We start from the raw sequence: 14925 nt of genomic DNA, 5'->3' as shown, positions 1-14925 counted from the left end.
GTGACAACTGCAGCCGAGGAAAAACATAGCAAGGGCCAAATGGAAAAATGGTTAGGGGTTGGGTAGGTTAGCAGTGGGAGGGTCCCATTCAGACCTTTTGTTCTTCTTTTGTACCCCTTCCCTTACTCGTCCCCAGTCGTCTCTCACTATCTCTCCCTAGTGGCGAACGGGGTGTGATGGGAAGGAGGAAAGCGAGGGAGAGAGAGGACTTGGAAATCCTTTGTCGAATTTTCCCTTCCCATCACCCCCTGCGCGCGCTGAACGCGTTACGCGAAGACGACTAGGGACTAGGGACGAGTCAGCTCCATCTCTACCAAGCGAGAGTGGCTGTAACTACCTTTTTGCAAAGTGGAGCCAATTTCTTGTTAACCCCTTAATTCTTGGGAGTGACCAATATCAATTTTCTCCTAACTACATCGATGTATCATAAAGAGCGAAGGATATGAGAATTACTGAAATGATCACCAAGGATCGATCTTTTATCAAATTGTTAAAGGAAATGTATCATGATCACGCAAAAGAATTTGTATGTGGGTATTTGGGCTTTGAGGGTTAATGCAGGCATGACTTAAATCCTCCATTAGACATCTGGAAATCATCCAGTGGACCATCTCTCAGTGAAATTAAATACGCACGGAAATGAACTAGTGACAAGGTCATGTCAAAGAGGAAGAGAGGATTAAAAGCCTTTTCATCGTCGCAGCACGTTTACTATTCATAATACATTCGCTGAACTGCGCCGCCGAGGTTCGTTCGAGCTGGTAATTCGCTCTTACGGTTCAAAAGGAACCTCTGAATTATCATGGAGTTCTCAAAGATTCGCCCGTGTAACATTTATGTGACTTTTTCAATTATATTTATCTGCTTTGCTGTTTGTTTCGTGGCGTTGATTCATCTAGAGTGCGAAGTTTACGCTCAGCGACAAATGCTTCAAGTTTTAACTCGACGGCAAAGAGAAGAAAATAACAAACCAAGAAACCCTGAACACGAGGATCCGATTGCTGTTGTACTCAGATCGTTGCGTAGCGACTCTGGTGAAGGTAAGCCTGAGATAATTACTTAATAACCAGGCTTGAATCAGGCCATGCCATAAGGATATTATTGCGCTTGTTTTTATCACAAAAACTCTACTTTACTGTGGTCAAGTTAAAGTTACTTCTTTTTTTTAAGTGTTAAAATTTTAAAGTACAAGTAGGAACATGACGTGTGTCCTTCTCTGATCTGAATGCTAAATATAACGCTTATCATAACTATTGAAACTGTAAGAATTCCTGCTGCTGACCGCTGCAGTGCGTTACGAAATGTAATGACATCACTGATGTCATTTTTTACGAGACTGGCACGTAACAATCCGTCCCTTTTTCGCCTTTTGCCTAATAGCTTCCGCTTCAGTTTTGACCACCATTCGCTTCAACGCGCAACACATTTCCTTGAAATGAAAGGAAACCGAAATCAAATCTTTGTCGCTATTGACCAATGGCACCCCTTTCGTGTGCCTAGTTTAGAACTTTACATCTTTTTAATTGCTTTACTGAATGCAGTGTCTTCATGAATAAATCACAAAACCAGAAAGAGAACCTCGTCTCTATTTTTTACAGCTATGAAATGCATCCGTTATCCCTTTGGGCCTTTGCACGGAAATGACAGATTTCCGCTACCCTTTCATATACGTACTTCAACTAGTGAAATCCCTACCCTTTCTGAAAAAGGTACCCCCTTCGGGCGGAACCTTCCCGTATAGGCCATTATGGGGAGTAGCCCCGGGGGGCGGGGAGGTCGCTATAGATTTTAGGGACCGGTCATTATTTATCGCCTGGGGGGGGTCGGAGGATTTGGGGCTAAACACGATGAAATTTAGCCGATCCCCCCTTTAAATGTTATTTTACTGAAGTGATCCCCCCTCATAACTATATATAACTTTCGTGATCCCCCCCCCCCATGCCTTTGTACCCATATTCACCTTTCGACGTGTATATTTAGTGTTTTAAACGTTCATATACAGGTAGTATTTCTAACTATGATGTACTTACAGCATAGTAAAGCCGTTATCGCGCAGTCTTTTTTTAAAAGTGTCTCTTGATCCGTGTCTTTTTCTAGTCTGGATCCAGACATCTTAATTCAGTTGACATACAAGCAATCTTGCTTAAAACTGCAAAGTGCTTGAAACTGCAATCAGTGCTTGAAACTGCAAAGTTACTTTTTTTAGAGTGCCAAATAGCAGTCCGCCAAGTCCCTATCAGCAGGTCATATTTAGCGACAATTTTCAGAGGACCACACTCTAAAGTCATTTGCAGGCGATCAGTTGGCCTATTTAGAAGACTGCACACTGAACTGAAGACTGAACACTGCACGAGGAACTTCAGTCCGCATCTAACAAGTTGACAACAGCGCATATTAACCTGTCAAAGAAGTTTCCTTTGTGCGCGAGAAAATCAACAATGTCAAGAAGAAAGAAGGAAAATAAGAGGAAGGTCCGAAAAACCAAGGACAAGCGACTCAAGCAGAGGGCACGTCATCTCTTAGGAAACTTGACCTCAATCGAGGTCGCGGGGCAAATTTTCGGTTCAATCGAAGAGAATGATAGAGTTACTCCTGTAGATAGCATCAATGCTGACTTTGCTAAGAAACTAACAAGGCGTTTGCATCTAGACCCTTTGCTATGGCTACTAGAAAAGGGTATTTTTAGCACGACCCTAGCAAAAAATCTAGAGCAAGTAGCGGCCATTTTAAGGGCACAAAGTCCAGGGTCAACCTGCCGAAGGGGACTAAATGTTGCTGTTGAATCGGATGACGAGGCTCAAGAGGCAAATGAAGTTGTTGAATGGGATGATGAGACTCAAGATGAGGCAGATGAAGCAGTTGAATCGAATTTAGTATAGAGCTGACACAGGACGCCCATTCCTGGAGAGGCGATAAATGGTTTATGTTTAAACAAACACGCTTTTTACAATGTTTCAGTTATCAGAAGTTTATATAGTTCACAATTTAGAATTCACCTGTCATGTTTAAAGATGAATATTAGCTAAGTCGTGAGCACGTTATAAAAGGAAAAATGTAAAAGCGTTAAAACAAAGCTTTCTCGATATAAATTGAAATGCACACATTCGCCAGTGTGACAGACTTCCGTTTTTTAAATAAAGTTGTGTTAGAACAAATTGAGATTGCAAATGCTATCATCTCCCAGCAGAATGGGCACATTTATGTTGTATGCTTTCAAACTGGCATTGTTCAAGCAGATTTGAGTGGTCCCCCCTCTGAATCCTTCCAAAATTTTCAGTGATCCCCCCCTTTTGGGCTCTCAGTTACGACTGATCCCCCCCTCTGTTCTCCTAAAAATCAAGTGATCCCCCCCAAAATCCTCCGACCCCCCCCAGGTGATAAATAATGACCGGTCCCTTAACGTACAAAGCGCTTCGTGCCAAGTTTATTCAAACGTTGGAAACAACACTGAAACAAATATACGTTGCAATGACTGGAATCCCTTTAAGATAACAAGTTTTTAAAAATCCGTTTTTAAGAAGATTAAAAAGCTTTGAAGTTTATCCATCTGTGCCTCCCTCTAGTTTGTTTTTTAAAAGTGCTATTTTTACTTCCGTCTCTTGTGATAATGTTAATTTCGAACTGTTATATTGTTTCACTTTACAGCTAGGGTAAAAAATGCCTGATAAATTTCGTGACAGTTACTGCTGCTTTGGTAAAATGGTAAACAAAAAAAGGAAAACGCTTTCAAACTTCGAAATATGCTTTCGGTATATTTCGAGCGAATAATTAATGATCCTAATCTAAAATCGTGTCCATTACTTTTTTGCAGAACTGTTACACACTCGTCATAAACGTTCCGCAGGAAATGACAGTGAGGTCTCAAAACAAGGTAAACCTGTCAATCCTGATGACGTCAGAGGACTGATTATTGCTTTGGGTAAGCTGGCCTGTCCTGTAAAATGCCCAAGAGGTCCCAGAGGACAAAGAGGCAGTCCTGGTCACCCAGGCAAACATGGACCGCCAGGTCCTCCAGGACTACAGGGACCAAAAGGCGACAAAGGGGCTCAAGGAAATCAGGGGCCCCCTGGGCCTAAAGGCGATCAAGGCCCTCAAGGACCCAAGGGCGACCCTGGTGAATCCATCTCAGCTCCTTCCATTGTGTTACCTCCATTGTCAATGGTGGTGAACGAAACTGGTATAGCCTCGTTGCAATGCGAGGTTAAAGGAAATCCAGCGCCTCAGGTCACGTGGCTGAAAGAGAATTCCAGCCTTCCCGCGGACAAGCGGGTATTCCAGTCACGTGATGGTCTGATTATTACCGATGTGACGTCACAGGATAGTGGATTGTACACATGCGAAGCAAGAAATTTTCTTGGAACAGCATCGTCCTCGGCCACATTAACTGTGCAAGGTAATAAGGTTAAAAAAATTGTTTCCGCCTAGCAAATGTTAAATAGAGGAAGCAGCCTTAAAAGAAAAACTAGACATTCAAAATGCGCATTCTGTGAGACTTTCAAGTGAATTGAATACAGTGGAAGCTCTCTTAACAGACACTCTTATAAGTGGACGGCTCCATTTTCAGTCGTTTTCACAAAACTCCGTTTTTCTCAACTCCCATACAAACTCTGTATTTTTTGCATTCCAGTAAGCGGCCAGCAGCATCAGTTACGTTCACCTTTTTTTTGTCCCAAGGGTGTCCGCTCAAGAGAACGTCCACTGTATGTTATACCGCTTTATTCCAGAAATCGACAATTTCTTTTCCATTTTTTAGTATAGGTAATTTCCTATCTATTCTGTTTCAGCCATGATAGCAAGACCAACAACGACCATTGAGTCTTGATAACCTTACCGTGAACGTTTCTTGAGACGCTTGCCTTAATTTTCTCTTACTTTGACCGTGGAAATTCATTTTCAACTCCGGTTCAAATTGTTGTTGTTTTAAAAATCCTCATCTTTTTTATGCCTTAAACCGCCTCGGGGTGGGGCAATTCGGGAGGGAATACCCATGGGCTTCTTCCCCGGAAAAACGGTAACACATCACTGATGGTTATTTTCTCTTTTTACATAAAAGCTGCCGTTACGCCAACGTCTCTCGTGCGCAATCCCACGTCCTGCAGCAGCTTAAAAACAGGCTCTTCAGGAAATTATATAATCGATCCTGATGGCGACGGAGGCGTGACTCCCTTCAACGTTTATTGTGACATGCGTGACAAAGGAGGAATTGGCGTGACAATCATCAGTCACGATAGTGAGAATAGAACCCACGTTGGTAACATTCCAGGTTGCAGTGGAGTGGGTTGCTACAGTAAAAAGGTAAATTATACTGGAGTCAGCATCGCCCAGCTAGAAGTACTCACTCAAGTCTCACGGAAATGTGAACAGTTTATCAAGTTTGAATGCAACAATGATGTTCAGTTTATTCAGGCCAGTTATGCATGGTGGGAGTCACGTGATGGAACACGCATGTACTACTGGGGTGGCGCAACTGGTTATACCAACATGTGCGCATGCGGAGTAACAAACTCGTGCTCTAATGGTGAAAAGTGCAACTGCGATTATGGGGGCTACAGCAGTGGATGGAGAGAGGACAGCGGCATGCTGACAGATAAGTCCTCCCTTCCTGTAACACAGATCAAACTGGGAGACTTGGATAGCTCAAATGAGGAAGGATATCTGACATTAGGAAAACTGAAATGTTATGGGAAAGCGTAGCCTATTTCAGGATATGCAACCTTACTTTAGTAAAATGAAAGGGAAAAAAGACATGCGAAATGAAACATTTGTTAGTGATAGTGCAAGAACTGATCAGATAGTTCGCGACGGGGATAGCGAATTAGTGTTTTCTTTTGGCTTTCTATTTGTTTGGTTTTTAGTACCTAAAATTTTATTTCTCGGAATTCCATTTTAAGCGGTTAGATGACTCCGATTGCGCTTATTTGACACCTTCGACTTTTTTTGGTATTGTAAGTAAGCTTCTTTACTAGATAGGTAATTTTATGACCCATCCACGACAAATCACGATTAATGGCTTCCGTTAAACTGTAAAATTAAGGTCAGTTCCTCAAATCATGCCTATTGATAAAGGCGACCACCACAAATTTAGCGCCACTGAAAGCAAATTGTTTAAACTTAATCTAATCCTCTGCAAAAATTATAATTATGTTCAAAGTAAATCTCAAACTTTCTCAAGCTCATTGCAACGGTAATGCATCTGATGCATACCTATATAAGCTGGCATACTCTGTCTCAGATTGTGGTAAGCCGGCGGTATATTAATTTATTGTATAATACCCCCCTTTCACTGCTCCCAACGGTTCTGTAACCACTTTTATTGCTGTTCTTGTTGATGATGATGATGACGTTGTTCACTGCCGTATGTACACGTGTGGTGGGTATGCACGATCGTCGGTGTTAGGATATGATGTTCGCTTGGTGTGATCAAGGCACTCATAACACCACTTATCCTTTCCAGACCAGTATTCAATAGCAGCACAGCGTGGACAGAGCTGCTTACATTGCTCCAATGTGACTCCACTACCACGTCCCCGAACTTGTCTCCTGAAGCTAGATGTACACCATTGAGGTGTATAATGCAACCACTGCCCTGAATGATGTATGAAACGAAACAACCATTGCCATTAATTTGCATAAATCAAACGCTAGGATAAACTAACACAGCTCCAAAACAGTTGAATAACTTCCCTTGAATAGTAACACGATAGTATTTCAAGTACCGTCAAACAGCGCTCTAATGTTCACAACAAGGACTCTGCTTTGCAACGTACAAGTATAAATTATATATAGGAAGAGGTGTCAATATACTATTGACAGCAAAGATAACGGAAGAAAAGTAAAAAAAAGTAATAATAGTAATAACTTACATGTGGTCGAAGCCACTTGAATTACATGACGTCCTACGTTTCAGCGACTATACTGAGATCGTCACAGTTAACATGCTCCAGCTGACTTGGTTAATGAAAAAAATTTCAGATAGAAATGTTCATCTCCAAAGTTGCCTTGATAAAAGGTAGTAGAACAACTTAAAAAAGCGTTAGCGTTCAACAAACGTCATTCCAAGGTGAAAAAAAACCTTGTAAAATTTTACTAGGTATGTGTTATAATAATATTTAAAGCGTACAAGCCACTGGTCGTGTGTCATTTTCAAACCGCTTCACTTGGCTTTAAACGTGTTTTGAATTAAGTTTTAATACTTACTCAGTTTAACAGCTGGATTAACAACTGGTTTAACAACTGTAAGTTGCCTCAATGGAACGGTACGCATTTTTTGCCACGCAAGTATAGACGCGGCCTCGTTTCGACTAAAATTCCTTAGAAGCAAAGTTCCATTGCGATAAACAACGTGATTTTGAGGAAGACATTGTCCCGCTCTTTTCCAGATAATCACTATAGTACCTTGAGCTGCACAGTTCAAACTCAAAATGCTCTTCTCTTCTGTAGAAACTTTCACGGGTGGAGTCTGGATAAATTTGAGCCTATCAGTCACGCGCACGGTTATTAGTGCAAACGCAGAGTCTTTCCCAAGAAGATTCTTTGCTGAGCATGCGTAAGCCCCGCTATCTGCTTTAGCCTTAAGCTTTAGCCACATTCTGTATTGTTAGTTTCCCATCAAGCACTGTGGTCTTTCCCTTTGGTAGATGACTGAGCGCTCTCACCCACGTGACAATGGGAGTCGGTCGACCACTAGCTTTACACTACAAGGTTATGTTGTCCCCTTCTTCAACGATGACAGAACGAAGGCTTTTGGATTATTAAGGCTGCAACTGCAAGAAACCAATTAACGTTAAGAAACTGAAACTTTTTCTCCAAAATTTCGTAGTGAAAACTCCAACACGAATATGGTAAATTGATTCATGTTTCGATGATCGCTTCGTTCTGAAAGGGACCTCCGCTTATGTGCTAGACAAAATAATAATTTTGTTTTTCCCTGTGTGCGTATTATACCTAAGGTCCCTTCAGAAAGTTTATTCTGCACTGTACACAAGTGTTTTACATAACAATCGATTAACTGTGAATAAATGAATGAGTTGGTGCAAGTCCATGACTGTAAAGGACAATGTTACTTTTTCGTCAAGAAAAAATAAATTCGTGGCCAAGAAAAATAATCTGATAAAGTCCATGAGAGTAAAGTTGGTACGATTCAGTTCCCCCTTGTAAATGTAGAGAGGGAAACTGAACTTAAGTAGTTGTGGGCCTTCCGTCTGATCCATGTGATTCACCTAGTCACGTCGTAGTCTTTTTGTTTCTTACACTTCCAAAAAATCTAATTCTGTGAATGAAAAGAAAGGAATTTACCACATTCAAAAAAGTTAATATTATATGTTTACTAGGTGTTTAGATGTTCCTCTACGGAGAAGTGGAGAAGTATAGGCTGATCATTTTCATGTAGTTGTGTAGTTACGTAATATAAGACTCGAGCAAATATTTACCTTGAACAGTTAATGTGGCCGATGAAGTCACGACTCCAAGAATATTTCTTGCCTTACATGTGTACTGTCCTTCGTCTTGTGACGTCACATCTCTGATCATCTGGCCACCACGTGATTGCAAAATTCCTTTTTCAAAAGAAAGTTTGAATTCTCTTTCAGCCACGTGACCTGAGGAGTTGGATTTCCTTTAACCTCACACTGCAACGAGGCTGTGCCAGTTTCGTTTACTACCATGGACACCGGAGGTGACACAATAGAAGGGGCTGAGATGGATTCACCAGGATCGCCCTTGGGCCCTTGAGGGCCTTGATCGCCTTTAAGCCCAGGTGGTCCCTGATCTCCTTGAGCACCTTTGTTTCCTTTAGGTCCTTGCGGTCCGTGAGGTCCAGGCGGACCCTGCTTCCCTGGGGGACCAGGCCTGCCACGTTTTCCCGGCCCTAATTCCGTTTGGGCAATGCGCCTTGCGGACTAGGCTACTCAGGACCAGCTGAACTTCCCTTTTGATATCACGATTGACAATTACAGTGGTATTCGAGTTATCTTTAGTGTTGCGTCTATGCGACTGTGTGTTTCCGCAATTGAAAGGAAATAGACAATGATGGTGATAAATCAATTACAAGGAGGGGAAAACGACGCACAAAACCTTTGTTTGTTTTTGGATATGATGTAATAACAATTTCGTGAAGTGGGTAAATTACTGCTAGTATCATTTCTTAATTCACGTTTTCTTGTAGGATGACAATTAAACTAGTACAAGAGTACATTATGTCGCCTTAACTATTATGAAAGCCACCTGATCCCTTTTTTTAAATTTAATCATCGGGCATTTTAGAGTACAAATTGAAAAGCGTAAAAAGATAAATAAACTTCAATTGCCGGGCATTTTACACAATTTTTTTTACCTCTTTCCTATGTCTTTGTTTTGTGTGTTAAATAATTTTGTTGTCATCGTTTAGCTAGCGGTACAAATAAACTGTAATTCTATACGAAATCCTATCGTATCTTAACTTAAAAGTTACATGTCTATCTTAGCTATGACGCTGTGTTGCATGCAATGACTTTTATCCTCTCAGACAAAGTGGAAATTGTTTTGCATTGCACAACAGCTGAAACAGATGCTCAAAAATACTTTCTCTGAGGCTCTCGCTCCATCAGCTTCTATGGATATTCCCGACGACCTCGAAGTCGTAATGATCTTAGAAATAAATCAAAAAGGCGATCACATTGCCATTCCGATCAAGTTTTTAACGTGTGTCGTGCCAAAAAGTATGCTGCACGTTCAGAGTTTTGTTCTGTTGCTTTGTTATTTTCTCGTTTAGTTCATTGTCGTCGCCGGGTGCTCGAGCTCCCTAACAATGTTACCTCCCACAACAGTTCTCGATATGCAACGATTTCGTTGAAAAACCAACAATTTGATGGAAAACCAGGGGCACCCAACGAGAATGTAGTTCAAAACCCCTTAAACATAGCATTGTTGAACGTATTTTAGTGTTTAAACGGTAGATATACGTATATTTTTATCCCCTAAAAATGTCTCATATGTTCAGATTTCCGAGCTGAAAGTCTGGTGATCCGAAAATTATAGGGATCAAAACTTACCTTTTCGAAAATTTCAGCCAGAAATAGGGGCTCCCGAAAATTCTAGGTGGCCTTTTTAGAGTAAAACTCCGTTAAAAAAGGGCAATTATACCATTTTTAAGAAGTTCGAAAATCCTGGGAGAGGCAGGCAAACCCCTCGAGTGTTTATATCAGGCTATTCAAACACAGGAAAAAAGTTTTCTATTACTTAGATATTGCTTTTTTCAGAAAAATACTGTTACTTTGCCGTTTACAAGCAATTTATTTGTAAACGTTAAGTTTCACAGTGCATAAGGAAATGTACCGAATTTACGCGAATTAGCGCCGCGGCGCTTATTAACTTTTTTCTCCAAAAACGCGGCGCTTATTTGAGAGCGGAGCTTAATACCATAGCAATACCGCTTAGTAACGTATTTACTCGAATAAGCGCCGCGGCGCTAATTAACTCCCCTACCCCCTAAATGCGGCGCTTATTTGAGGGCGGGGCTTATTCAAGTAATTACTGTAATTGGCAGCTTAAGAGTTTATTACATTTAGGGCAAATTGTTATTACATTCAGGACTTTATTACATTTAGGACAAAATTTTATTACATTTAGGACTTTATTACATTTAGGACAAAATGTTATTACATTTAGGACTTTATTACATTTAGGACCGTTTATTACATTTAGGCCTTCTACAAACGTCACTGATCGAATCGTAGCCAACTTTTACCAGCGCCGTACAAACGACTTATTGAAGAGATCAAGCAAAACTAACTACGAAAGAACGACTGGAGAACTGACAATTTGACTAACAATAGACGACTGTTTAACTGTGACAATAGACGGATCGAAACGCACCAATTACTGATTAGGAGTCTTCATGACCAATCAGATCAATAACCAGAGTATAATACCATCAACTGACGAGATACAACTCACTTTGGCTCTGAAGATGACTACCGCACAGGTTGTCGAAACGTCAGTCACTGTCAACAACAACAGTCCTATTCAGGACTACGTTCACCCGGACGATCTAACTCAACCTATTTTTGACACTTCATGTTGTTAAAATAAACGTGTGATTCAAAATGGCAAACATTACGCATACGCTACCCGTTCCAGTCTACCGGTAGCGGCCGATTTCATACCGAAACGGGTGGTCGTTTCGCGTTTATATGATACCGTTGCGAAATTTCGTACCGGAGTGAAATTTTCGCCCCGGTGCAACAACCGGGTAAACTCATGCCGGAGTGACTCGCGCCGGCATGACGTTTTGTGATGGTATCACAAAACAATTATAGAGCCATGAGAGGGAACCGGAGTGAATTCGCCCCGGCGCGAAAGTCGTCCCCGGTGTCATGTAAACACCCCCCTTATAGTCAATAAGTTTAAATTTCATGGCCATGGTCTCCTAAAAGTAGTTCTTGAGAGTTAGAGAGAAGAACGCACCTCAGGGCACTGAGGTAAAAAAGGAAAGGTAAAACAATGAGCACAAGTGAAGAAAGCCCGGGAGGTACTCCCTTGTATAAGAAGTATAGGTATATGCAGCCCCATTGGGTAGGGTTTTTGCGCCTTTTTGGTCTCAAAACGGGTATACTGTCGTATACACTTTGCCCATTTGGTCTGGAATTAGCTTTGGTTTTCGAGGGAACTACGGGAGTGTATCAATGTATTTATCGCTTCAATTCCAAATTAGCAAGAAAAAAGAGAAATACGCGAATTCAAAATGGATTTCAAGAATTGTTTTGCTTGCGCTCTAATCTAAGTAATGATAATATAATTTCAGCCTAAAGACCAGGTCTGAAAACGGGTATGGGTATTAGAGGTCTGGTCTGAAAACGGGTGTGGAAAATAACATTTTTTGTTCTGAAATAGGGTCAGGATTTGGAGAACCGGGCGGCACACCCCTACCAAGAATTCCCAGTAGTACCCCCTCCCCCCTCCCCGGAAAGAAAACAAGAGCCAGGCTAAAAAAGCTCATCTTCAGACCTCTTGTCTTTCATCTCACCATTGTTAATGCGGAATGCTTCATGTTTTGACAAACAGCTCCAAGATCCTCCAATGAAAAGCAAGAGCTCCAAGTCTGCGAAAATCTGCGAATAAGTACAATGAAGCATGTACTTACATTACCACTGCTTCTAAGCAACAGTGAAAGCAATCGGTTTATCGGTCAAAGTGTCAGGTAATGGTGCATGGTATTTTCTTCTCTCTGTTACGTTGAGTCTGTGAATTCGATAGGCGTGATGCTCAATCTTTTAGGTGAATCAAAAGCCCGAGGGGCTTTCAAAGAAGTTATTTACGAGGGGGTTTCGTCACGAGGTCTTATCTCTTCATCTTCAATATACCATTCTTGACAGAAAAAAGGACCCCTTTCATAAACGTAGTGAAAACACTGCATCCCCAACTACTGAAATGCAAAGTTTTCTTGTCCTTTTCACAGCCCAATATGCGTCTTTTAGCCCTTTTAAGTCCTTTTACAGGCCGAAATGAGGACATTTAAACTGCAAAGGACCGCAAACGAATATGCCGCAAAACGTAGGATCTATAAAAGACCTGACCAGCAAAAATATACACTGAGTAGACACACTGAATTCTGCAAAGCTGATCTTACTACGTGAAAATTAACTTTGCAAGACATCAACACGACACTGAAAAAAACAAAAAAACCAAAAACAGAGCGGGATCGTAGCCGTAGACAGCTGTTTCGCCCTTTCTTTTTAAAAAAAAAAGGTGGTAGGGGGAAGAATTTTTTCGGGGCGAGGGTGAATCCAGGGTCCGGGGGAGAAGTCCAGAGACCAGGGTCAAGTCCTGCTTTTAGAATATACCTAGTAATTCTCGAGTAGAAGTTTTATATGCCTAGTTTTTTTGAGCTGTTAAAAATAAGTAAACTTACATGGTGATTTGCAGCATTAAGTGGCGGGCCAATAAGCGATCGAGATAACTGCGGGGTTTCAAACTTATCTGATAGTTTGAGCACTTAGGTTGTAAACTCATTAAAAGTAAAATAAACTGCATCGCTTCAGGTTTTAGTAAACTGAATTCTTATATTTATTTATTCGTTATTTGTGTTTCCCTTTTATCCATCTCAAATAGCAGAACTGCTTTCTACTGGTCTAAGAAAAACCCTTGTTGTTGTGGCTGTTCTTGTTGATGACATAGGGATCTTGTTCACAGCCGTATGTACACGTGTGGTGGGTAGCCAATATCATTGGTGTTAGTATATGATCTGCGTTTCGTGTGATCCAGGCACTTAAAACATACTGAATTCCCAGACCAGTACTCAATAGCAGCACATCCGGGACAGAGCTGTTTACATTGCTCCAATGTGACTCCTCCCTGAAGGTGTCTTCGGTAGCTTCCACACCACTGAGGCGTATAATGCAACCATTGACCTGATTGAGGTATCCAAACGAAATAAACGTTAATTTGGATGCATGGAAATTTAGATCCACACAAATTTGCTAGGGACAAATATATGGTGCAAAAAACGTACAAATTAGGAGGAAATCAAAGGCAAAGTTGGTCAATACCATGTCTCCAGCCTTCCGCCCACAACTGGGTGTTAACTGAGAGCTACTAACACTTTAGGCCTTTCGAAACATACCGTGTTGCAGTCGCTGCTGGCTCAATTTGGTTTGATAACGACTCTTCCTTATCAAAAGCTTCTTTATTGTTTGGGTTGGAAGTCAATGCTTGAAATTGATATTAAGGGCGAAAGAATTTATTGATACTATAAACGAACATGCTCTCCGTGGGGAGACGGCGAGGGAAACAATGGAAATTTAATGAAGTGGGGGCACTCTCCCCCTCACTAAACCAAGCTAGCTCTATGCTCGCCGATTTTTCCCCTTTCTCTCCACACGAATTATTTCCGTCATTCTCATACGAGAGAACTCTTCTTGAATGTCAAATCGCAACATTTGCAGTGTTTTAAATGCTAATGCGTACGTACCTGATTGACACCTAGCCCCTGTGTATCCAGGCTGACAGCTACAAGCATATCCATTAACCTGGTCAGTACACGATCCTCCGTTTAAACAAGGATTGCTGGAACATTCGTTGATGTCTGTGGCAAAATGTACAATATGAGAAAAGACATCTTTTCATGGCAATATTAAAAGGTTGATTACAAGTTTTGCCAAAACTATTCCGGGGATATTACAATAAAGATATTTCTTACTTGTTTGACACTGTGCTCCTGTGTATCCAGGCTGACAGCTACAAGCATAGCCATTAACCTGGTCAGTACACGATCCTCCGTTTAAACAAGGATTGCTGGAACATTCGTTGATGTCCGTGGCAAAATGTGCAAATTATACGAGAAAGGTAAACTTTTCATGGCAATATTAAAAGATGGATTACACGTACCACTTTTGCCAAAACTACTCAGGGGTCCATTACGTTAAAAATATTTCTTACTTGTTTGACACTGTGCTCCTGCGTATCCAGGCTGACAGCTACAAGCATATCTGTTAACCTGGTCGGTACAAGATCCTCCGTTTAAACAAGGATTGCTGGAACATTCGTTGATGTCTGTAATAAAAAATATAAGACACCGGAATACTCAACTGTTAATAGAAACATTAAAAGATTGTTGTTCCCAAACAACAGTCAAAAGGTGACCGACCCCTGACGTGACCACACTTTTAGGCGTTTTAGCAATAAGTTCAACTGATAGAATACTAGTGTAGTTAAGTTTGCCTTGATGTACATATCTTACACTGAAGACGCTTAAAATACATGACGCGTTATTTAGAAGTCTGTCTCCATATGACTTACCTTTTTCTGAATAAAAAGGACTTTGAATAGTCGATTATGTCTTAGCCACCGATTTTTGTCTCGCTTTGCTGTCCCATGAGAATTTGCATTCATTGCCGAAGTGATATGAAAAGTCTTTTCGATCATATCGACTCCTCTAGTCATACAGCTATC

At 41.1% G+C, this 14925-nt stretch overlaps 3 protein-coding genes across 3 annotated transcripts in view; 1 reads left to right on the top strand and 2 right to left on the bottom strand.

Annotated features, from left to right (window-relative positions):
- LOC140944875 (contactin-5-like) overlaps positions 1 to 8544 on the bottom strand; it is a 70802-nt gene extending 62258 nt beyond the window's left edge. Inside the window, exon 1 of the mRNA XM_073393978.1 lies at positions 8430 to 8544. Coding sequence (XP_073250079.1) covers positions 8430 to 8529 — 100 coding nt within the window. The 5' untranslated portion in view covers positions 8530 to 8544. The remainder of the gene's footprint in view (positions 1 to 8429) is intronic.
- LOC140944521 (uncharacterized) overlaps positions 1 to 14925 on the bottom strand; it is a 145898-nt gene that overhangs the window by 108956 nt on the left and 22017 nt on the right. Inside the window, exons 11-13 of the mRNA XM_073393645.1 lie at positions 14417 to 14526; positions 14174 to 14291; positions 13946 to 14059 (exon numbers count right to left, since the gene is read on the bottom strand). Coding sequence (XP_073249746.1) covers positions 13946 to 14059; positions 14174 to 14291; positions 14417 to 14526 — 342 coding nt within the window. The remainder of the gene's footprint in view (positions 1 to 13945; positions 14060 to 14173; positions 14292 to 14416; positions 14527 to 14925) is intronic.
- On the top strand, positions 688 to 6171 carry LOC140944871 (uncharacterized). The gene is made up of 3 exons (XM_073393974.1): positions 688 to 1040; positions 3812 to 4393; positions 5054 to 6171. Exons 1-3 carry the CDS (start codon positions 803 to 805, stop codon positions 5692 to 5694), a joined length of 1461 nt encoding a protein of 486 aa, XP_073250075.1. The 5' UTR covers positions 688 to 802; the 3' UTR covers positions 5695 to 6171.

The sequence above is a fragment of the Porites lutea genome, chromosome 7 (assembly GCF_958299795.1).
Source record: "Porites lutea chromosome 7, jaPorLute2.1, whole genome shotgun sequence".
Taxonomy (NCBI): domain Eukaryota; kingdom Metazoa; phylum Cnidaria; class Anthozoa; order Scleractinia; family Poritidae; genus Porites; species Porites lutea.
Note: the sequence above shows the minus strand (reverse complement) of the source record. Positions and strands in the feature narration are given on the sequence as shown.